We start from the raw sequence: 25,300 nt of genomic DNA, 5'->3' as shown, positions 1-25,300 counted from the left end.
GGCGCCTGACATAACCTATACATAAACATTTTTTTTTTTTAAAACAACAGGTAAATGCAAAGCTTTTTCTTTTCTTCACATTATTGCTTCAGTAAACTGCTTAACCTCTTTTCACTGTTATTTATTCCATTATGAGAACTCAATAGCTCATTACTTTTATAGCTAAAATTATCATCATTTTGGACCCGCCCCCGTGACGTAATGACGCAAACGCGTCATTTTACACCAGGGGGTGGGACCTAAAGCCGCCATTCCCGGTGAATCGCTGCGCTTTGGACCTAATTCTGCCCACTTCACTAGGAAGTAGGCAGATCCGGGAGATTGCCACACTCTCCCGGGAGTCCGTGAGACTCTCGCAAAATGCGGGAGTCTCCCGGACATTCCGGGAGAGTTGGCAAGTATGGACTATAGCAATAGTTAGTCAGTATTAAACAATGGGGACATTTGCAATTTGTAATCCTCGCTTTGTCTATGAAATGTATGCTCTTCAGCGATTGTAAATATCACACCCACACAAGCCCCTAATGGCTTCTCACATGTTCCTTTTATGACTCATTGTGGGACGTACAGAAATTAGTATTTTGCCTGAAACTATAAAAAGAGGAAGAACTTGTTTTGTCAGAGTTCCCCAGGCTCTTTCCTACCTGATGATTCATAAACCTACATATTGCCTGTGCAGGGCTTATCTCCCAGCTGTGCTTTCAATAGTCTCATTGGGTAAATAAATATTAACAGGAACATGAGTTAGTGAGGGCATAGAACTGTATAGATGTGATATAACCTTACCACACACATATCACTGTATAGATGTGATAAAACTGTGCCACACACATATCACTGTATAGATGATATAACTGTACTACACACATATCACTGTATAGATGTGATAAAACTGTGCCACACACATATCACTGTATAGATGTGATATAACTGTGCTATACACATATCACTGTATAGATGTGAGATAACTGTGCTATACACATATCACTGTATAGATGTGATAAAACTGTGCCACACACATATCACTGTATAGATGTGATATAACTGTGCCATACACATATCATTGTATAGATGTGATATAACTGTGCTATACACATATCACTGTATAGATGTGATATAACTGTGCTATACACATATCACTGTATAGATGAAATAACTGTGTTATACACATATCACTGTATAGATGTGAGATAACTGTGCCATACACATATCCACTGTATAGATGTGAGATAACTGTGCCATACACATAGAACTGTATAGATGATATAACTGTGCTATACACATATCACTGTATAGATGTGATATAACTACGCCATACACATATCATATCACTGTATAGATTATATAACTACGCCATACATATAACACTGTATAGATGTGATAAAACTGTGCCATACACATAGAACTGTATAGATCATACTTGCCAACTCTCCCGGATTGTCCGGGAGACTCCCGCATTTTGCAAGAGTCTCCCGGACGAGTGTGGCAATCTCCCTGATAGGAAGGGGGAAAAATTTAGTTTAAACGCCGCGATTCACCCGGAATCGCGGCGTTTAGCCCCGCCCCCACTGTAAAATGACGCGATTTGCGTCATTCCGTCACGGGGGCGGGGCCAAAATGACGCGATTTCGCAGCCCCGCCCCCTGCACGCCCACGTCCCAGCCGGCATCTCCCGGAAAAAGAAAAAAAAATGTTGGCAAGTATGGTATAGATGATATAACTGTGCTATACACATATCACTGTATAGATGTGATATAACTACGCCATACACATATCATATCACTGTATAGATTATATAACTACGCCATACATATAACACTGTATAGATGTGATAAAACTGTGCCACACACATATCACTGTATAGATGTGATATAACTGTGCTATACACATATCACTGTATAGATGTGATATAACTGTGCTATACACATATCACTGTATAGATGTGAGATAACTGTGCCATACACATAGAACTGTATAGATGATATAACTGTGCTATACACATATCCACTGTATAGATGTGAGATAACTGTGCTATACACATATCACTGTATAGATGATATAACTGTGCTATACACATATCACTGTATAGATGTGAGATAACTGTGCCATACACATAGAACTGTATAGATGATATAACTGTGCTATACACATATCACTGTATAGATGATATAACTGTGCTATACACATATCACTGTATAGATGTGATATAACTACGCCATACGTATATCATATCACTGTATAGATTATATAACTACGCCATACATATAACACTGTATAGATGTGAGATAACTGTGCCATACATATAACACTCCATAGATGTGATATAACTGTACCATACACATATCACTGCATAGATGTGATATAACTGTGTTATACACATATCACTGTATAGATGTGATATAACTGTGTTATACACATATCACTGTATAGATGTGATAAAACTGTGCTATACACATATCACTGCATAGATGTGATATAACTGTACCATACACATAGAACTGTATAGATGTGATATAACTGTGCCATACACATATCACTGTACAGATGTGAGATAACTGTGCCATACACATATCACTGTATAGATGATATAACTACGCCATACATATAACACTGTCAGTGTCACTACCACTGGTGGCAGCATACTGACTGACTGACTGACTGACTGTGCGCAAGCCCGGAACACGTATCTGCTATACTCTCTTTCGACCGCCATTCGTCCGATCTGATGTCAATCATTTGTTTACACCCAATCGGAGCACGCCTTAGTAGCAGGCAGTGGGGATTAGAGGTGGGGCCGGCGAGCGGATCTGCAGCACAGACGGGAGCGGCCGTAGCGAGCAGGTAACTGTGTCTGTGTCACGTGATGAGCAGCCCCAAGACCCTGCTGAGACTTGTAGTTCTACATCTTTACTGAGGCTCAGTCCTCTTCCCAGCTAATGTAATACGTTCTCTAGTAATGTAACTGTCCCTGCGTCGGGGTTGCACTAATATGTTGGCACATCTCCCTCATAGTACATTGTTGTTTCAATGCTACAAATTGTATTAACTCCATAAAGTGGGCTGTATCATATTATATATTGCATTAAAATATTGTATGCACTATAAAGATGCCTTTATACCAGGGGGTTTCTACACCCAGAGGGCTGTTCTCAAGATCCCCCAAACATTCTATTTGTGATGTGGGGTCACCATAACATATATATATATATATATATATATATATATATATATATATATATATATATATATAATGTATGTATGTATTTTGATATGTGTACATATCTAATTTATTAACATAATTTGATTTGGATGTCATGAAGTGCTTTAATCAGAAATGAACCATGGGTCTTAAAGCTGTCACCTAGACATAATAATAATAATAATAATATGGGACCCAGTGAGAGCATAAACTGTTTCTGCAATTGGTTTGTTGAAAATTGATACATTTTAGCTGTTTTAAATGGTGCACAGCGAAACTCCAGATTGCTACATTCAAAACTAGTATTCACTGTTCAAATGTCAAAAAGTATCAAATTGATTATTTTTTTATTTATGTTCTTGAAAATATTATTTAAATAGTAATCTAAGAAAAGTACTAATTTTAATAGGAACTATGTATGTGAGTGTCAAATTTAAATCCGAGAACGTGTTTGTGGCTTTCATTCAGGTCAGGCCAGTTAGAATTTTTCCAGCATCTTGTGCTTTGTTATATTGAAAACCAAGGGCTATATTTACTAAGCTGCGGGTTTGAAAAAGTGGGGATGTTGCCTATAGCAACCAATCAGATTCTAGCTGTCATTTTGTAGAATGTACTAAATAAATGACAACTAGAATCTGATTGGTTGCTATAGGCAACATCCCCACTTTTTCAAACCCGCAGCTTAGTAAATCTAGCCCCAAGGATCATAGAATGTTGTACTATCATGATCTGATCTCTGAAACTGCTTCTCAGGTGCATGCATGCACAATATTTCTCATATTACATCAGACTTGCCAACTCTCCCGAAATATCCGGGAGACTCCCGCATTTTGCGAGAGTCTCCCGGGCTCCCGGGCGAGTGTGGCAATCCCCCGCATCTGGATAATTCTGCCCACTTCCTAGTGAAGTGGGCAGAATTAAGTCCCAAACGCCGCGATTCCCGGTGAATCGCGGCGTTTGGCCCCGCCCCCCGCTGTCAAATGACGCATTTTGCGTCATCACGTCATGGGGGCAGGTCCAAAATGACGTCACTTGGAGCCCCGCCCCCCCGTCACGCCCACCTCCTCTGCAGGCTCCCGGATTTCATCAACAGAAAGTTGGTAAGTATGTATTACATTCCTGTTTTGTTCTACCTCATACTTCCCCACTCTCACATAATGTCCAGGAGACTCCCGAATTCTGGGTAGGTCTCCCGGGAGAGCAGGCAATTCTCCCGAAACCTGCCTGTCGGGAGCCTAAAATGCTGATTTTGTCGCAGGGGGCGGGGCCAAAATGACACGATCCACCACGCCCTGCCACCACACGAGATCCCAGAGGGCAACGGTAGAAAGTTGGCAACTATGTTCTACCTCTTACAGAAGTAACAGTTTCTTTGTCTATGATCCATCGATAGATCCACGATAGCTATTACTAGTTGTGGGTTGAAGATCTACAACATTGGGGTGCCAACATCCAACAGAATTTCCTAAAAAGCTGAGAATGTTCAGGAAAAAGAGTCAACATTTGTGTTTCCTTGGTGTATGCAGAGCTGCATAATGCTCAACATATAATAAATACATCTGTAAAATATGAAGAGCTTGACCCCCACCCCTTATGCATGGCAGAAATATTTTCATTATTTTGTAAGTTGGGTGAATAAAGTTCCCTCTACGGGAATCATAGTTCAATCTTCAGTGCATACTTCCATAGTGCATATTTTATTGCCCTTTAATTCTCCCTTCTCATATGTTTTTACATGTCCATTTATTTCCTATTTGTTAGGAAACAGTAATTGATACACCCACATCTGACAATCTTACACTAAAACATGCAGATTGTATGTACTCTTGTTGGGGTAGTGTGTGAACTTTTTTTTTTTTTAATAACATTTTGTAACATGTTGTGGATGTTCTATAGCGGAGTCTCTTCCTGGAAAATCTCTCTGTAAAAAATTGTAATGGCTGCATATGTAAGGAAGTGTATCTCAGATCTAAGCACTTCTTGTCCTCTACTTCATGAAGAGGATTCCAAAATGTCTGCAAAACCAGAGAGATTTTTGTTAAAGGAAATAAACATTCATTTTTAAATGCTTCCTCATTGGATCACAGCTTCGTCTTGAATATTCTAAATGCAGCACAGAAGTCTGCAGCCGTAATCTAGTTCTTGTCTCAAACTTTGACACACATGAAAATTGTAAAGGTTGCTAAAGAAGCACTTTCAAATAAATCAGTTTGCATGTTCGATTTAGTTTTCCCTTAACGTGGAGCAAACCATCATCTGCTTTCAGTGGAGATGATGGGCTGTGGAGATGTTGCCTATAGCAACCAATTAGATTCTAGCTGTCATTCCTTAGAATGCGCTAAATGAAAGAAAGCTAGAATCTGATTGGTTGCTATAGGCAACATCTCCACTCTTTCAAACCCGCAGTTTAGTAAATATACCCCTATGTGTCTTTGTGCCATCAGTTTGTCCTCTTTTGGATCCTTCTCACCAGCTTATAAGAATATGTAACCGCTGCAGTTCACAATTCAGTTCATCCCGTCTGATTCAGTAGATCAGAGTAGAACCCACTCCTGCACTGTGAGTGGAGACCAGCTCCTGGCTTTCGGTAACAGAAGGTACCCCCCACATAAATGCTACAAGTGCGGTAGGACATTAGGAACAACATTGGACAACCCCATTAATGACTGATCTGTATGTACACTTTATGTACGTTCCTATTTGTCTTGTAATATACAAGTATAGTAAGCTATTGCCCTCACAGGAAGTCTAAATTCTTAGTAAAATACGCTGCATATTCACTTCCTCATCATCAGCATGCATAAACACAAACAAAAACAGCTTCCATTCAGCAACAAAAGATTAGTACAGCTGCTCTGAACACAAATACAGCTTTAGGTTGGTGACATAAACAGGGGTGATGATCAGGAATCTAGAAGCAGGAACAGTCCCTCAGGTTAGCAGTTTAGCCTCTGGGAAGCAGAGTTCTCCTCCCTATTCCTCCTCTCTATATAGGAGATGTTATTGATTAGCAAAATGAAGGCTCCATCTATCTTGCTGAAGCGGCTGCAGTACATGTGAGACACAGTCTTACCATTGTCCCACACGGCTGTTACTAAAATGTGCCTACCCTTTGTTTGTTTGGTTGCCACTTTGTGTGGTTGCACCTTGATGAGCCTTTTGTTATTAAAAACCTGGCATGGAGCAATCTGCCGGTGGAGCTAGACCAGCTGCATGAAGCCCAAGTAAAAGCATAAGAACATGCACATAGGCAAACCGAGGGGGTTTTTAGTGCCTGGAAACCCACCTCCAAGCCTGGGGCACTGTATAATTGAAGTGGCTGGACCCTGCCCCCGCTTCACAGTGCTCTGCTTGAAAAGGGAGAGCTGCGTGCACCTAACAGTAGTGAACGCAGCATTGCCCAAGTATATTATGGGGATAGGAAGAGTTGGAGAGCAGCCGAGCACTGTCTAAAATTATAGCCCCATGCATGCTGGTCACACCCACTGGCAGCGTGGTGTGGAAACCCCCCACTACAAATCCTGCGTTTGCCCCTGATGCAACAGAAAGGGCTCTGCTACCTATAATGTTTTCTAGTGTACTGTGCTGCATGTGATATTTTTTACAGACCTAAAAAGCCCCAGCAATTGTCTAGCTTGGTTAAGTTTCTTGGAGGAAATTGGGTGCTTTGGTTTCACATCCTCTGCAGTGTACCACAATCACTATTCAGCATATTGCCAAAATGTAACCCTTTGTTTTACGTAACCTAAGAAATCTGCTGTATTGTGCTACTTACTATTGTACTATGTTAGCTACGTCTATTGCTGTATTTGTTTCATGCTAATTTGCACATAGGTATTATCTGGTTTATGTATTATTATTATTATTATTTATTTACTGTATGCATTTGTTTTGCATTGATGCACTCTTGCTGTGGATTCATCCGTGTCCCTTTTTAGTTATGTATCTATGCGTGTGGTTGTATGTTAGATAGTTAATGATATATACTTTTTTGTATTAGAGAAAATATATATGAATTTAGGATTATACATTGTTGCTTAATTTTGTTGTCACTTTTCTTTCGCAGGTTTGTGTGCACGGACCAGAAAAGGATGCATCTGCCATGACAACCCTGGGGGTGCTCCTGCACCTCTGCCACGCCACTTTGCTGGGTATGTGTTAATTGCCAACCCCATGTGAATCTGTGTTATTTGTGGAATGTATAATTTATTTAGTTGCCTGTCTTTCATTGCAAAAACTTTTGATCATTGACTTTTGTCTCTCCAAGCTATAATGGAAGGGTTTGCATTTGTAAACTTTTACATTGCCTGCTCAATCTTCCTCTTCCCTGCTAGTTGTAATTGTAAAACATAGAAACATGAAGTGAAGGAGTTGACTGAGTGATCCTGAGTATATTGTATTGAATATTAATATCGAGGCAGCCAACTTGCAGCTTTCCATTTGCTGTTTGACTACATGTGCCATAATAGAATCTGAATAATAGATGGATTTTAGTAGCGCTCCCAATTGTGTGCAGCCTGTAGTGTGTGTGTGTGTGTGTGTGTGTGTGTATATATATATATATATATATATATATATATATATATATATATATATATATATATATTATACTATATAATTTTTGTTTCACAGTGAGGTATAATATATTCAGCTTCCACAAACTCTTCTAATGGAGGATAACTGAAATAAAGTCAGAATGGAAATACAAATTGTTGTCTGTACCGTTAAAGGCAAACAATACACAATATATATATAGAGAAATCCTTTGGATAAAATGCCCATACCAGAGGGTTCGTTGTAAAAGAAGGGCAGATGGTACTCTTGGGATAATTGTAAAAGAAAATACCACTGCACTAGGTATCGCTATTCCAGTGTCATATTCTTGTCAATTATAAATATTCAGGTAACATGATTACTGGATGGTGCACTTCAACACAGATAGCTAATCAGGTAAGAAAAGAAGATAGGAAGAAATTGTGTATTTGAAGGCACTCTGCGATATCAATAATAAATTAAAATAACTATATCTTTATTGGTATGCTTTAAGAAAATCCCTCTTAATTGGATAGCGAAATATTAAAACCAAAGTGATTTAAAATGAATTAAAATAGCAAAATAAATTGCTATGCCCCGCTACTTTTATATATATCTATATAAGTATTCAGTATATAATATAATAATCACTCCTATATTAGACCAGTCTCACAATTGGATACTATTCCAAATCAAAATAATTGAAGTATGTGTGGTATAAATAAGACTAATTTGGCAGTTATTACTTTAATCCAATATCCCAGTAATCCTTTATAGTAACTGTATTATCGATAATGGGATATCCTGATATAATAGAAACTCCTTATGAATCAAAAACACACTCTCAGTGTAATAACCCTAATCCATATAATTGCTTGCATATAGAGCCCAATAAGGGCTTGAGCTAATAATATTTAATAATATATTAATATAATATATAATATATTATAATATTAATAATAATAATGCTGAATAGAGACAAATAATGAGGAGTGATTGAGCACAGTAGAAACTCCATATAAATCAAAAACACACTCTCAGTGTAGTAACCCTGATCCACATAATTGCTTGCATATAGAGCCCTGCAAGGGCTTAAGCTATTGTTATATTAGTAATGGGATTACTAGTGCTTAAAATAGGGTCTCTGCCTGATGGTTGTTTGGCTTGGTTATATACCCTAGCACTATATTGCTCTAGTAATTGCACATGTGTGTTGTATTGATCAGTCTTTCTTGTATCAAACAGACATCTGATGTATCTATTGGAGCTCCTTCTAAATTGGAAGCCTGCCGTTTTTTAGTCATATGCGCGCACACACACACACACACACACACACACACACACACACACACACACACACACACACACACACACGCTGTTATATAACCCATACAAGGTTTGGTTATCTGAGAATGCTAAATAGAGACAAATGTTGAGGAGTGATTGAGCACAGTAGCGGGGTAAACGCCAACGCGCGTTTCGCTACATGCTTTTTCAAGCCTTGAAAAGTTCCAATGGGGCAGGGACTGATGTGAGTGAGTTCTCTGCACAGCGCTGCGGAATTAGTGGCGCTATACAAATAAATGATGATGATGATCTTGGTAATACCCATATGTTTGATAAATTTCAGGGTTTCTAACTCTTGAATGCTTAAATATTTGTCATACACCTTGATGGTGCAGGAAACTCTTACTGAATGGTCACGATACAAGCCCCCCCCCCCTTTACATGCTGTTACCCTCCCAGGCACCCAAAAAATTAAAATCAGACTTAAACGTTAAACACTGTAGTAGTAATTAATGAAACAGAGTAGTTAGGATAGTTTTGTGTATATAATTATTTAAAATCTTTCTCCCTGCCAGTGATTTATCTCTGCCAAATGTCCAGTTACCTTCTATTAGTCAGCCTTGCACAAATGTCCATATATGTAAAGATTTATTTATTTTTTTAATAAATGTTTTGCAATGTTATTTTTTTCTTTCCACATGTCAATATTTTGTCACGTTTCACTATGCTGCACACAATATTTATCTGACTGGTCAGTACTGAGATTATAGTGTTTACTATAACGATCATCATGAATACAGCCAGTTAGTGCACGACCAATTACATTTCATCCATTATTCAGATATGTATCTCCAAAGGTTTAATATACGTAGATGCAACCTCTTCTGTGATAAAAGTGCAAAGGGGGAAACTGCAACTAACCAACAGCAGTAACTGCTTTCATTTTCTATACTGCATTAGGAAAACAATAGTGAGAATGTTATTGATTGCTACGGTAGCTTTTTCCTTGGCATCAGTTTTTATAATGTTGCCCAGTGAGTCTGTATTTGACATTATATGACAATGAAGAAAATTCATGTAACTTAGAGCAGCAGGGGGATGTTGATTTATTTGTAATGTTACTTCTGGTGGATTGTAGTTGCATTCCCCTGCCCCCCACGCTTCGGAACTCTCAGACTTGTTGAATCCTGAGACTTCCAGATCAAACAACAAGACAAAGGAATCAATGCACGCCCAATAAACATATCACAGTCTTAGTTTGTTTCTGTTTTAGTTTGTTTTGTTGCGCCCTTTTTACACAGAATTCGTGGAAATAGACTACTGTGAACATTTTACTGCATCTGGCACTCTCATGGCAACATGAAAAGGCTGTGTACGTGTCATGTCACACGTGTGTTCTGGGGCCAAGGCCAGAGGCAGAGGGGGGGCTATTTCCCCTATCTGAAGCCCAAACTTACCAGTTGGGCCACTTACCCTGCAAATCGTTTCCTCAACAGGTCTCTGTAATTAAACGCTATTTCCCCTTACTTCAAAGATGGTGACGCCTCACCAGCAGGTGGTGCTGTTCTGTGTCTGAGTGTATTCAGTGCACGGTGGAAGCAGCCATTTTGTATTTGACCCAGTATTAATGGGAACGTAACCTATGGATTGACTGCAGTCCATGACATCACTGAGGCATTTTGCACATTGCAGACCGTGAGACGACCATTTTGTGGACGGAGACCAATATGTAGGAGACTGCAAGCTATTAATTCCTTAAGAACCTGTGACACATTGTGCCTCAGTGATGCTCCTAAGGAATAGATGAGAGCCATTGTCTTACATACTGACTCAGCCCACACAATGGCTTTCTCCACAAAGTGTAGGTATAAAGATAAAATTGACAATAAATAAAAATATATAACACCCTGTAATGGGATCTGGGCCCAGCCAGGATGTATTTAGTGTCTTTATTATGTACTATTTTTTTATTTTACATTTCTATACTAGATTACACTTTTGTGCATCTCTCACCGTACTATCGTAGAAGCGGAATGTAGTCAGACACATACAATAGACATGTTTGAAGGGGACTATTCATTTACTGATGTAAAACTTAAAGTATATTTCCATCAGAATGACACATTTTAATCTGCACCCCTCCCCCAAATATCAGAATATTAGGGTCCCCCCCATGTCGTGCAGCAGTTCAGGAAAATTCACCCCACTGGCACTGCGCCAGAACGAAGGTGGGGACAGAACTAGGTTAGTTTCCCACATTGATCTACATTACACAGAGCTCCGTCCTGTTAGTAACACAGAGCTGTTTGGATCTGAGATCTCCTAGCGTGTGTCATCAGACTGATGGGCACCCGGTCATCTCGTCCCAGCCGCCAAACAACCAGCTCTGCAGAGTGAGGTCCTCCTTTGTGTTTCACACCAGCCGCAGATCTGGTGGCTTGTTGCTCATAGGCTATGGGGACAGTTAAAGGGGCAGTTTGTTTTTAGGGGAGCTTAGCCAATGGCAAAAAGTCATCTATTTGACTCGACCAATCCATTTGTCTGTCTGTCTACCCTGTAATTAGGCTCTGCCCCCACTCCTGTTACATCACTGTTTAAAAATGTACAGCACTTAATACAAATGTGATGTAAACAAAACAAAAATAAATATATATATTATAATTTATCCCATAAATAATATCTGTTAAACCAGGGAATTCTCATGTCATTGCTTATAATTAGTGAGTTCTGATGTCATCACTCCAGTGTTTATTAGGGATACGTCTGTTATAAGGAAAAATACACTCCCTACTGTTATATGGTTATTATAAGTCACCTGGAAGATCTGCAACCTGGATAAAAGCATTGTACGTTTATGTGGTTGCAGAAATCCTCTGTGACTTCCATGTGGTTTACAGTAGGGAGTACTCATATAATCACTGATCTGGCTGGAAAATCTTTTTTTGTAAGTTATATTTGTGGGATGCATAAAGAAGATAGTAAATGTGCATATTTAATTTTGTATATTTTTGTTTCACATAATGTACCAATAATTTGTATTATCTACCCCCGCCCCCCCATCTCCAACATAGTGAATTGATAAACTACCCTTATATTGGTTTAGTCCAGAAAATATCGTCCTTCACCATAGACAGATATACTGTACAGTCATTTGTGATGCATGAGATGTGGGCAGCCATAGATTGGATTATTACCTGACTTTGTGTCTTTCTCTTTTGTACAGTTTCAGCTGTTCTGCAGTGTCCAGAGAATGTCCGACTAGTTTCTGAGAATTTTCAGCACATCTTGACCTGGGAGGACCCAAACCATGTATCTCCCGTCTACTACAATGTGGAGTACAGGAAAGATTTGTACGTTTACATAGAGTCCCGTGAATTCGCGCACACGTGATATAACTCTTACATTCTTTTTTTTTTTTTTTTTTTTTTTTTTTGTGCAATAACTTTTTTTTATTGAGTTAAGTTACTCAAAATATATCCAACAAATCACCATGTAATATAAATGTAAAGAGAGTTTAGCAAAATCGATTCCAACGAAATACAGTAAAGATCAAGTTCTAGCTTCCAACCTTAGATCAGCTGATCTTGCTAAGTATGACAACTGTCCATTATATAATCTTACAATAGACATGAGTGTGTTGTACTCAGCGGGACTTTTATTTCTTGTGTCCAAAAAAGAAGACCGCGCAATACTCTTACTGAGAGTCTAGATCAGTGTTGGCTAACCTGTGACACTCCAGGTGTTGTGAAACTACAAGTCCCAGCATACCCTTCCAGCAATAAGCTGCTATATATTGGCAAAGCATGCTGGGACTTGTAGTTTCACAACAGCTGGAGTGTTGCAGGTTAGCAAACACTGGTCTAGATGTTACTCATTTATCTATCTCCAGAAGTATGAACACCTAATTATCAGTTCTCTCTCACCCTGTGTTCTAGAAAGGTTTCATACTAGAAATACTTCCTAACGCTACTCCTGATTAGTCTCTTATGTGGCCCTTGTTCTAGGCTATAGGTGTTTTTTTGTTTTTTTCCCCCCTGCCAAGATTCCTTATAGGAAAATCAGGTTTATTTAGACAACATCCACAGTCTGTCCAAATCACACCCCTGTCAGCTTATGGAAATCAGGACATTTGACAGGTTTGGGTTAGTGTCCGCACACATGACATTTGTTCCTGTTTTGGGTTTTTTTTGAGGCTTAATTTTATTGTTGCTTCTTTTTACTAATAATTGTCTTTGTTTTTCCACTTGAATCGTGTTGGTTTCAAGGTCACATTAAAGGTTGAAAAAGGTCTGACATGACCTTTCGATCACAAACACCTGGGGGGTAAATGTATCAAGCTGAGAGTTTTCCGGCGGGTTTGAAAAGTGGAGATGTTGCCTATAGCAACCAATCAGATTCTAGCTGTCATTTTGTAGAATGCACTAAATAAATAATAGATAGAATCTGATTGGTTTCTTAAACCCCCCAGAAAACTCTCAGCTTGATACATTTACCCCCTGCAATTTCAATACGGCCGTCTAAGCTTTTTTTATATCCACTAGCTTAGTGAGTATAACCGAGCTGAAACAAAGCCGGATTTAAAATATGCAGAGAACCAGGTATCTAACATACCTTTCCCCTGATAATTGCCCCAACCAGAACTTTATTGCATGTATTTATGTTTCTCATTACCCCCCTCCCCTACCTCTGTGATACCTTAGTCTCTGTCTCCAATTTAGTTAAATTGTGGTGAATGGGTCCTCAGGAGTTAGGAGGGCCATACAAGCTTCAGTCCACCCCACATGCGGGTGATCCAATTGGACGTGTACTGGCTAATCAGCACTCTGCCTGAGCTGCCGGGTGACTTCTAGCATCATTGTGGCCTGTTAGTGCGGTTGAAAGATATCTAGTGCTGCCGTTCTCATTGCCCTCATTAATTGTTCACCAGACTTGTAGTGGAATGTCCTGTTGGTCAGATCCTGTAGGTTCCTAGTCATGCAAACTTTAAATGTGTGACCGTAATATATGATGTGACCTATGAAACCCATTATCAATGATCTGTGTAACTTTAGCTAGTCCTGTTCTCTTTCTTCATCAGTGGACCACTTGTTAGCACTGGAGATTGCACCAATATTACAACTCGGAGCTGTGACCTGACCAAGGATCTTGGAGACATTCATGGAAAATATAGATTGATTGTCCAAATTGTCACAGATCAGAATATTTCAGAGAAATGTTCAGCTCCATCCATTGTTCCATTGTCTAGCAGTAAGTACATCCACTGTCAGCTCTTGTTACTAAGTTATATTCCATGCACCAGATGTTATTAACATTCAGTCTTCTCATGGTCCCATTACACCAACTGTACATGTTCCTTAAAGATAACAAAATCTGCCCCAGTGATGACACTGATCAGAATGTGTGGATTTGTTTTTCCAGCTGTTCTCGGTCCACCAATAGTGGATGTTGTTCCTTGTGACCATTGTATCAATGTCTCTGTGCAACCTCCGGTCTCTTATTTATGGAGTAAAGCGGAGCAGAGACATATTACCATGCTGAGTGACGATGTCTATCCAATTCTACAATACAATATTGCCTTGCTGCATTCGGCAGAGGTAAGTTAGAGTTTAGATTGATCAAATATGTATAAGCTTTTTGCTTTTTTTATGTACTGTTGCTAAAATCTTGTGGTTTTTGCCCTTTAGAAGCATATTGGGCCCAATTCAGAGTTTGCGAGGCGCACAATGTGTTTTTTCACACTACACATGTCGACAGAACAAGTTCACGCAAATGCGCGTATTCAGCGACGAATGTATCCGAGAATACCCCTTATGATTGGTGAGGCGGGGTAGGGAAGGGCCGTTCCAGCGCAGGCCAAGTACAGTCAGGGCGTGTTCAGAGAAATGCGTCCGGTTCAGACCTGATGACAGGCGTACATCCGCTTGTCAGGAGCCGTGTCATTGGCAGGTGCTTGACCCCTGGTGTAATGACTAATGAGGACGATCACTAACACTAGTTGGCTGCTTCTGATAGCTGGTTGGGACCCTCCCCTATCAATGCTAGTGCAAACACGCTGATGATGATGACAAATGATTGGCTAATCGCTGCTGATCAGGTGATTGCATAATCACCTCACCAGTTGATAGCAGTTCATTCATTGCTCACAGCTATTTTTTTTTCTTTCGATCATACGATTGTACTTTAATAACACAAAGCACCATAATGATCTTACAATTGCTACTATTGTAGTGTTCATTGACAATAAGTCTCTGCATATGAGCGTAGATACACTATATTTATGCTTGGAGAAAGTCTGGCGTATATGCTAGTGATTTGCAGCTTTGAATATTGGTGACAATACGCTCATTTTGCATGGGGCATTTTGAGCACATAATAAGCCCATTTTCCATCCAACTCTGAATCGGGCCCATTGGGTGCTGGACCCTACCTGTCTTTTTAGCAGATTTGCAGCCTTAGTGCCTTGAAAGTTTGCAGTGGACTTGTGTACAATTAACTATTAAATGTATCAAGTGATCGCATTGCACACTGTACAGTTTTTCCCGATGACTAAAGGAATTCATGTGTACTAATTCATTTAAATGTTACCCACAAACTTATAAAATATCTCATGTAAATCATGTGAGTCTCACTTGTGCCATGTAAAGTCACATTTTGATGATAACTGTGAGTGTTTGTTTTCTACTAATACTGGTGTTCTTATCCTGACAGGTTTCATTCTATAATGTAGAGTTTGGTATGGAAAATATGATTATCCCAAATCTGCTGCCCAAAACCAATTACTGTGTGTCTGTAGACGTGTCTGCAAGTTTAAATCTCATGCACTCAATACAATCTGCATGGAAGTGCGTCATCACGGAGCCCAACCATCCTCATGGTAGGTCTGGCCCTTCACGGACAGTTCCTATAAAATTTTGCATTGTTTAGATAACAAATGTGTTTTAAATACACAAGCGTAAAAAAGCGGTAGGACCCAACTGTACCTCTTGGGATGCCTTGATTTGGGACCCCACCTTTACCTGTGTATTACCAATTCTTCTCCCCAGATTCAATTATTAAGTGAATAATTCTCTGTGGTAACTGATTGGATAAGTGTACTAATGGAGATCTTTAAAATGTGTAAAACAAAAGTTTTATAAGTCGTTTTCGTAAATAAGGGAAAGAAAATTAGATTGAAAATTGTGATTTATAAATCAAGTCTGTGTGGTGAAGAGTGTGGGATCTGGAATGAGACTCTCATGGGGTATTCATATGGAAAGTGAAGTGACAATCCAATTTTTAAACCACCATTTCCATATTTTTAGAAAGCCATAATGAAAGTAGAATAATTATGAATTTCGAACACACTTATAGCAGTCTTACATAATGCTGGAGCGTGAGAACTCTTAGTGATTTCCACCTAAAGAGTATATTTATAGCTTCCAACATTGGAATTTTGCATTCTGTAGTAACGGGTATGACATGATCGGGGGGGACGGACGGACTGAAAGCCTGCAAAAAACACGTCCATCTATGATATTTACAACAACTAAAGGAATAGGTCAGGGTAATGAAGACTAAACAGTATTATTTTGGAATATATATAGTGTGGTGTTGGTTTTAACCCTTGGTAAGCCAGCACAGGAGATAGTTTGGTAGCAATTGCATGTGTTACCCTACAACTATTCTTTTTAACATCCATTTTTTTTAAAAAAAAATTTAAGCACATTGGAATAATGTTTTGCTTATCGTTACAGGGGACAACACAATCATTATAATAGTGTCTGTAATCGTTGCTGTATTACTCTTGGTCGGTATATTGCTTTTACTGATTGGACTGGACAGAGCGGGATATATCTTCATGGGGAGGAACTTTTTCCCAAAGGTTTTGGTATGTATGTGGTTTCTCGTGTATTTTGTTTTAAGTGCTTTGTGTACTTTGTGTGAATTTCAAATTAGTGGTTTTTTTTTTTTTTTTTTTAGGGCATATAGGATTTTTGTTGTTGTTGTTATCAATGTGAAATATAACCTTTTTATTTTAAGTGCACTATATGACTAGAAACAGGCAAAGTTAACACAATACACACTTTCCCTTGGTTATTTCTTTTGCCTGATTAGTTTAACTCTAGAAATGTATCTCAAAATGAATCCTGTAATTCTCCTGTGCCAGAGATACCAAATACTGTATGTATCTCATTATATAATGTTTTATGGAGTTACATGATTTAATTTTTATGTCATTTTTATCTCGTATTCAGTTTGTATTTATTTGTGCAGTTGTAACCAAGGAGCCTGTCTCAGGTCTCCTCTGTTGTCCACATGGATGTATTCAGTGTTATCTAGGTAGGAAAGTAAGACATACTTTAATTAAAAAAAGTGCTATCTGTGCACACTGGTACATAAAAACTATGTAACAAGGTGTTTTACAGACAAGTGCCTCAATCGAGCCCTTCAATCCAGCAGCAATGAATTATGCCGTCACATTGACAGGTATCTGCTTAGGTGTGACTGGAGAGTGACCTAATATCTTCACAGACCCAACCATCTGTGTGTATATATGTACCCAAGAAACTGGCCTCGTCGTTCCATAAGGTTTGGTTTTTATATGTGGTAAGAAACTCTAGAGTAAATTAAAATATATTCGGAACTCCAAAGTCATACATAGCACAAAGAGAACTGCAGATGTCTATGCTTTTATGATAAATACAAAACTGCTACGATCCCTATAATACATGTTAATGGAATGGACCTTGTCCAGTGACGTATTTGTATAGTCGCCGCATTCTGACAATTATACGCTAATGATGCTTTAGTCACCTTTTCCCAATGTGAAGGATCAGTTGAAGTCCTTCCATAACTCCCTGTTCATGCCAACAATGACTTGAAGGAGGATTGTTGGGCTAGGGATTGTAGGAGAAAAAGATGAACCTGAAATGAAGGAAGTCTGCCAGGGAGCGAGATTTCCTTCGATAGCGTTCAGCAGTACGTGAGCATTTGTGAAGAGACGGTGTAAGTTTTGAGTGCTACGGTTGGGGTTTGGAACGGCGTGGCGGGGCAGTAGAGTTGAGGGTAGAGGTCTGGTTGTAGAGGGAGGCCGTCTGATTCAGAGCAGACCAGGGTGGTTAAGAGGGAGAGGAGAGTTTCAAGTGAGAAGACAGCAGGGCCAAGGGTATCAAGATTACTCCTAGTCAGAGAGGGTTTGGGTGAAATGGAGGAGAGTGTAAAGGAGAGGAGATGATGGTCAGAAAGAGGGAATGGTGAGTTGGGAAAGTCCAGAGCACAGAAGTGGAAGAATATAAGGTCAAGTGAGTGAGGAGGTCCACTGTCACAGGTCAAAGGAGAAAGAAAGTACAACTTTAGCCCCTCTGGGCGCTGGTATAAGAAAATGCATCAAAATGCAATCCAATCAAGAAGCCACATTATGGGATTCCATACACTTCCCTTCAAATTGAAAATGCAATAAAGAAATAGAAAAGAGACCAGTACTAATCTGAAAGTGTATGCCAACCACTTTAGTTCATGTGTAACAGGTGTTCATGATAAATGTGTAATAAGTCACAACAAGACACCAGGTGTGTACCCTCACCTGTTGCATACTCTTCACACCTTTGGCCTTTCTCACACTGTCCTCTCTTAGTTAATTATCTCCTGGATTTACCAACGTTTTCTTAAACTCAACATGGCCAAAACAGAACTTATTGTCTTCCCTTTCTCAAGAGTACCATTCCCTCCCCACCTCTCATCACTGTTGACAATACAAACATCTCCTCTTTTCCTCAAGTTCGATGCCTGAGTGTCATCCTTGACTCCTCCCTCTCCTTCATCCCATCCCTCAACATAGCTGCTTCAGACCCTTCCTCTGAAATGATGCCACAAAAACTCTCATTCGATATGTGATCATTTCCCTCCTTGATTACTGTAACTACCCCTTACTGATCTCCCACACACCGTTCTCGCTCCTCTTCAGTCTATGCTCAATATTGCGGCGAGACTAATCTTCCTCTCTCGCTGGTCCACCTCTGCCTACCCTCTCTGTCAAGCCTCACACTGACTCTCTTTCTGCTAATCCTCACCTACATATGCCTCTCCAACTCCACTACTTTCTAAGACTCCAACTTCATCTCCATTCATTCTCCCTTTCGCCCTCTTCGATCAGCCAACGACCTCCGCCTCACCCCCCCTCTGGTAAACGCATCTCATTCCAGCATCCAAGATTTCTCCCACACTGCACTCCTTCTCTGGAATGATCTCCCTCGTTCTACCACTACACCCTGGCCTATAATGCTATGATCTAATTTGTCTAGACTCTGGACGGCGCTGGGGACCCTTTGTGGCGACTGTATAAATTAAGACTGCTAATAATACTTGTGGAAGACATTGTGACGCCACTGTGTGACCTAGCAGGACTTCCCCTCCATGTTGGGAAGCAGCACATCATTTATTTATATAGCGGCAGCAGATTCCGTAGCGCTTTACAGTTAGTAACAAACAGTAATAAAACAATACTGGGTAATACAGACAGAGAGGTAAGAAGGCCCTGCTTGCAAGCTTACAATCCCAACTTGGCAACTCCGTTATGCACAAGATCTGCGTCTCTTATCCACTCATTACATCCTGACATTCCCGGTTACAGGACTTTTTTCGGGCTGCACCCACTCTATGAAGTTCTCTCCGTCGCACAATAAGACTCTCCTCTGGTCTACAAACTTTCAAGTGTTCTCTGAAAACCTACCTCTTCAGACAAGCTTATAATATTCCTCAACCACCCTCTTAACCTCACTACATTAGCCTATTACCACCCGTTACACAGTTTCACACAAGACAACTACCCCCTGACCAACATTGTTGTGGGACAGGATCATTTAGCTTATTAGTCACTTTTACCTTTGCAGTCTGGCTGGACCGAAATGCAAAATGTAGGCTTAACCTCATGTATCAAACTCTTATTGTCCCATAGATTGTAAGCTTGCGAGCAGGACCTTCTCACCTCTTTGTCTGTTTTACCCAGTTTGTTTATTAGTTTACTGTGTTTGTCCCCAATTGTAAAGCGCTATGAAATATGTTGGCGATATATAAATTGAGGATGATGATGATGGGAGTTTAATACACAAGGGTATACAAGTGCTACATCATACTAATGATATCTATGGTCTCATAAGGCGGTTATCCACTGGTTTAAGTTGGTGCGCGGTTAGCAAATATTTAAAAATAATGTTAATTGTGTACCAGTCAAAATAGTGACCTTTTTATCCCTAAATTCCCTGAGATATCATCCAGAAAAACGTGTCTCAAATCCTGTCGTTTCTGAGGTAAACTGAAAGCAGAAACATTTGAAGGTCTGTTGCTTTGTGAATAGATCGTGTGTTTGTACTGCCCGAAGGATTTCCACTGCTTAGATATTACATCGCTGAAACAATACTTAAACAGGTTTGTTTCTCGGGTTTCCTTTTATGTCATGTATAAGATAAATAATGCTTGCCATGTCTTTATCTACATGGAGATAGCCAGTCATTACTCTTCTTTACCCTCTGGTTTAAATTGTATAACATTAAAGAACATAAACGTTTGAGATAAAAATCCACTGAATATTTTCTTGTATGGAGTATTGTGAACCACACTCCTTTAGACTTCAGAATAGAGTATATTTCTGGTAACAAAGAAAGCACTGAATAACGTCTGCCTTCCGTAATCTAAGCCAGTCCTCTCCGTAAGGCTTTCTGTAGACTATTGATTCATCTTTACCTTAGTCTGGCACTAGATTGACGTTGGATGGGTTCTTCTTTGGACACACATTTGGTTTAGTAATTGTTCGCAGAGCTTCACTTCTGCGCTAAATGTCTGCATAAACTGTGAGACAGACACTTGGGGATATACCCGATGGGTTTTGTCTTTAATTAAAGTGCCATTTTGAAAAATGCCTTCAAAGAGCTAGGAAACGGCGGTTCTACGGAACTGGCACTTAGTAAATATCTCGCTTGGTCGTGGAATATCCTGATCTAATCACTTGACAGCCTATATTCCTGTAGACCATTGAAAAAGAAATCATTAATGTGTGTAGCGTGTCATGTTTCTAACCGTACCCATTTTCTTTCTCTTCAAGAAATCCTTACCAGTATCGGACAGTCTGTTCAGTGGAAGCAGTGAATGTAGTTGGCCGACGTGCATTGCCCCTGTGGAAATCTTGGGAAAAAAAATTGAGCTGGAGAGCAACCAAGACAAGGTGAATCCCTGTGGAGAGGGCTACGCCAGCAGAAAGAGACTCCTGAGCAATACTAACAGCGACACGGGCGGCACCGTGAGCAGCGGCCAACTCCCCTCGGCTTCCTCTTCCTCTGAAGAGTCGAGCGGACCAGTTGCTGAAGAGGAGATCTCTACAGCGCTTCCAACAGCCATGGACATGACTGCAGTTCCACAAGGGAGCTGTTCTTCCAATACACATTTGCCAGTAAATGTATCGACTAAGACTCCAAACCTCATGTTCAACAACAGTGGGGATTTTAACATCAATTTAAACTCTGTATCCATAGCGGAGCCTGAGGAGGTTTGGACAGGTTGCAAACATGAAGAGACTCCAAAGGAGGAGCCATTGGTTCTAATGAGCCCACAGGCAGCTGGGGTTACACTGGACACAGAGAATTGCAGACATTCCCCCCGAGAATTAAGTGTCGGTGGACTGAGAATGTCTACCTTAGAGTATGGCAGCAGTGAGGAAGAAGAGGAGGTTTCCGATAATAATGGGTCTGATGAACACTTTGCCTCTGGTTACATGAGGAGATGAATTGTACATCGTACAGTTTTTATTACCACTTGTACATTTTTTATAATCACTGTTGAATTTTGGAGGTCTGTTTTTTAGTTTTGTTACAGCCTATATTTATAACGGGTCAATATGGAACCACTATTTTTATATACAAGCACATATTTACAGAACCATGTTACTGTAGTTAGTATTCTGCTCCATGGATTATGATAATGCAATTACATTACAACTATTTTTCCTCCAGTTATTTTAAAGCAATATGCATGGCATACCTAAACCACGCTTCAGAAATGACTAATTACAGTGTTTATAGGGGTTTCAAACTTCATGCAATTTTAATGTATTGGATTGCACATTTTGAATTCCTTTCCTGCCCCCTCCCCCATTTACCCTATTCCTCTCCTCCCATTCTACTACTCCTGTGCCTTTACAAATAAGTCAATCGCTGTCTTTTGTGCTCATCCCCAGCCTTGTCTAACATCTATAATCTCTCCTCCTCCAATTGTATGTTTCCATCCTAATTCTACATCTGATCAAACGTTCGTATTACCATCCCATCTGTTTACTCGCATACCTCACTGTTGTTGGTCCGCTATACTCCATGTATATTGTACTCTCGCTACCTCAAACTCTGATTTCCAGAAATGAAGCTAATAAATGTATTACCAGTCAACAGAAGCTGCCTAGCTGTGACCACATGACAGACCCTACTGTCTAGCTGTCCTCCTCGTCTCAGGAGTGTCCTTTGTAGCCCACATCCAATCTGTATCCAAATCCTGCTATATACATTCCAGAATATGCACCTATCTCCCACAAGAGCCTGCGGAAACCATTATTCATGCGCTCATAGCCCCCGGCAATGATTATTATAATCCTCTTCTTACTGGCCTTCCCCTATACAGATCTCACTCCTACCATCTATGCTGAGTGCAACAGTCTGACTAATATTCCTCTCGTAACATTCTGCTGCTGCGGCTTCGTTCTTCCTGTCTCTACATTGGTTACCTGAATCCACCACAAATTGCTTCTACTAACATATAAAGTCGTTAATAAAACGGCACCCACATAAATCTCTTCAGTTGCCTCTAGGTATCTCTGAACTCGGCCAAGATTTTTGCCTCTCAACCACATTCATTGCTTTCTATTTACAGGATATTTTTTTGAGCTGCCTCATTCTGTGGCATTTCATCTCTCTGTACAACCAGACTTTCTCCTCCAAAACTTTACGCTTTCCAAGAAAACTCTATTTAGGCAAACTTACCAAATTCCTGAGCCGTCTTATTAAGCTCCCTAGGTTATGCTGCCTGATTACCACACCTCTATACTGGTAACACACTGCTTACTTATATCTTCTTTCTATCCTCAAACATTGTATGACTGGGTCATACAGCCCACTAAGCACTTGTCCCATTGCTATCTGGCTGGACCTGTATACAAAGTGTGACACTTACCCTCATGTGTCAAACTGCTGTTCTCCTATAAGCTTTCGAGCAGGGCTCCTGACTGCTTTGTAGGTCTGGTACCCAGACTTTTTCTATTACTGTGTTTGTTACCAACTGTAGAGCACTGGGCATTATGCTGGCGCTATGTAAATAAATCTTAATATATGAATGTTCTTTTGCAACTTTTACTGAATTAATCGCTCTATGACACAAGCCTGTGCCATGCTCTGAATACCCATTGGTTGAAGCATTCCCTTAAAGAGCTGGCATGTAAATGGAGGTCTGTTGAAGTGACTTCCTATAATGAACAAATCCTCTTTTAAACGTTACTTAACTGTAGTCCTTTTCCCAGTGATGTTCTTTTCATTATTAGACAAAGTTTATTTAAGGGTACTTCAATACAAACCAAATACATTCAGTAATAATACATAAATACAATAATAATGCACAAACCAGATAATACCTAGGCGCAAGTTATCATAAAACAAATACAACAATACACATAGGTAACATAGTAAATAGCACAATACACCACACCATAGGCAGTGTAGAATGTAACAAGACCAAAGGCTGTGAGAGCTTACATTCTACACTCAGCGTCTACAGCATGACCTATTGCTGTAATTCGTTACATAAGCATCACACTTCCTCCAACAGGCTGCACCCACCATCATCTGAGAGCAAGCCCCAGCGCCAGCTCAGAAGAACAGAATTGGGGGCGCAGTTCGAGGGATGTATCGCCAGACTCCCCCCAAAAATGTTGCTATAGTAGTGTTGGTGGTAGTCAGCATATCGATGCTGACTACCACGACAATACTTACCCCGACGTGGTGACCCCGAACGGCTCCTTCCCGACCTGGCTCCAGGGCGACTGCAAGGGATCGCGACCTATGAAGAATCCGAACAGTCTTGATGACGTCGCTGCCGCGCGACGCTCTTCTCCTTGCTGTGAAGGTGGAAATGTAAGTATGTGGGCATAGACAGTGTACAACGCTAAGCAAAGTACATTGTTTAAGACCGCATACCTACTTACATTCCCACCTTCACAGCAAGGAGAAGAGCGTCGCGCAGCAGCGACGTCATCAAGACTGTTCGGATTCTTCATAGGTCGCGATCCCTTGCGGTCGTCCTGGAGCCAGGTCGGGAAGGAGCCGTTCAGGGTCACCATGTCGGGGTAAGTATTGTCGGAATAATGGCAGCCATTATTCCATACCCCACCCAGTAGTGTAGTATTTCGCCACTGTATGTCACTGCAACCTTCTCCAGTTGTGGAACTACAAGTACCAGTATTTCTTGCCAGTACTGCACTTGCACTGGCACAAAAGCTCTATCACTGCAGCTAGTGAGAAGGAAGACTCGGTCAGTAATGGTTAGTAACAGAGATCCAGGGAGAAGTATACAACCTAGGGTCTATATAGGCCATGTATACAGCATATATATATATATATATATAAATGGAAATCTCAGAAATATCAGACAGGAATAACACGTTTAGTAGTGTTACATACACCCATATATTACACTCACACATCTTTGATTGAGTTGCTGCCGTGACCAGTCTGTGGGGAAAATAGTCGGAAGGAAAAAGATGCCTTTTAAGTGATTCTACATTTTATTAGTGTGACTTGTAGCCAAGACCACACAAGTAAAGGAGATTACAGCCTCTCTAAGACGTAAGGGAGCTATATAGAGGGAACACTATAATACCACCCTCAGTTACCATTAGGTACAGATGTAACCAGCATTGTACCGAGGTGATAATTACCTCTCACACCGTTTGTTAAGATGCATTTCTTGTGATGTTAGTATGATGGCTAATGGTAAAATAAATATAAGTATAAACATGGCTGCTTCTGTAAGTAATGTGGCTCATGACAAAATAATAATATTTTGGGCTAACTTTTGCTCTATCTGTACACTCTCTGCCCAAACATGCCTTAAAATGTAATTATATATCGCCCTTTATTACCTCACTATAATATATCACCAGATTGCCTCTGTGTTTTAAGCTGATGTTATAAAGACTGAGGACTGCAGGCGTTGCGCCAAAATTACCACATAGCTCCCACCCGTGAGAGTACCCGGCTCCCACCGAGGCCTCCG

At 40.2% G+C, this 25,300-nt stretch overlaps 1 protein-coding gene across 1 annotated transcript; it reads left to right on the top strand.

Moving 5' to 3' along the window:
- Nucleotides 1-2,741: 2,741 nt before the first annotated feature.
- LOC142139514 (interferon alpha/beta receptor 2-like) lies at nt 2,742-23,366 on the top strand. Its single transcript, XM_075197184.1, has 8 exons — nt 2,742-2,841; nt 7,266-7,350; nt 12,243-12,369; nt 14,097-14,266; nt 14,438-14,613; nt 15,728-15,893; nt 16,753-16,886; nt 21,096-23,366. The coding sequence occupies exons 2-8, from the start codon at nt 7,302-7,304 to the stop codon at nt 21,771-21,773; spliced, it is 1,500 nt and encodes a 499-aa protein (XP_075053285.1). The 5' UTR covers nt 2,742-2,841; nt 7,266-7,301; the 3' UTR covers nt 21,774-23,366.
- Nucleotides 23,367-25,300: the final 1,934 nt, after the last annotated feature.

This window comes from Mixophyes fleayi, chromosome 2 (genome assembly GCF_038048845.1).
Source record: "Mixophyes fleayi isolate aMixFle1 chromosome 2, aMixFle1.hap1, whole genome shotgun sequence".
Taxonomy (NCBI): Eukaryota; Metazoa; Chordata; class Amphibia; order Anura; family Limnodynastidae; genus Mixophyes; species Mixophyes fleayi.
This window is presented reverse-complemented; position numbering and strand designations above follow the sequence as displayed.

Bases quoted from the DNA above. Each gene is read 5' to 3' on its own strand.
- LOC142139514 (XM_075197184.1), top strand. From the start codon at position 7,302: ATGACAACCCTGGGGGTGCTCCTGCACCTCTGCCACGCCACTTTGCTG. The intron at 7,351-12,242 runs GTATGTGTTAAT...TCTTTTGTACAG, and splicing joins CTGCCACGCCACTTTGCTGG to TTTCAGCTGTTCTGCAGTGT. The intron at 14,267-14,437 runs GTAAGTACATCC...TTGTTTTTCCAG, and splicing joins CATTGTTCCATTGTCTAGCA to CTGTTCTCGGTCCACCAATA.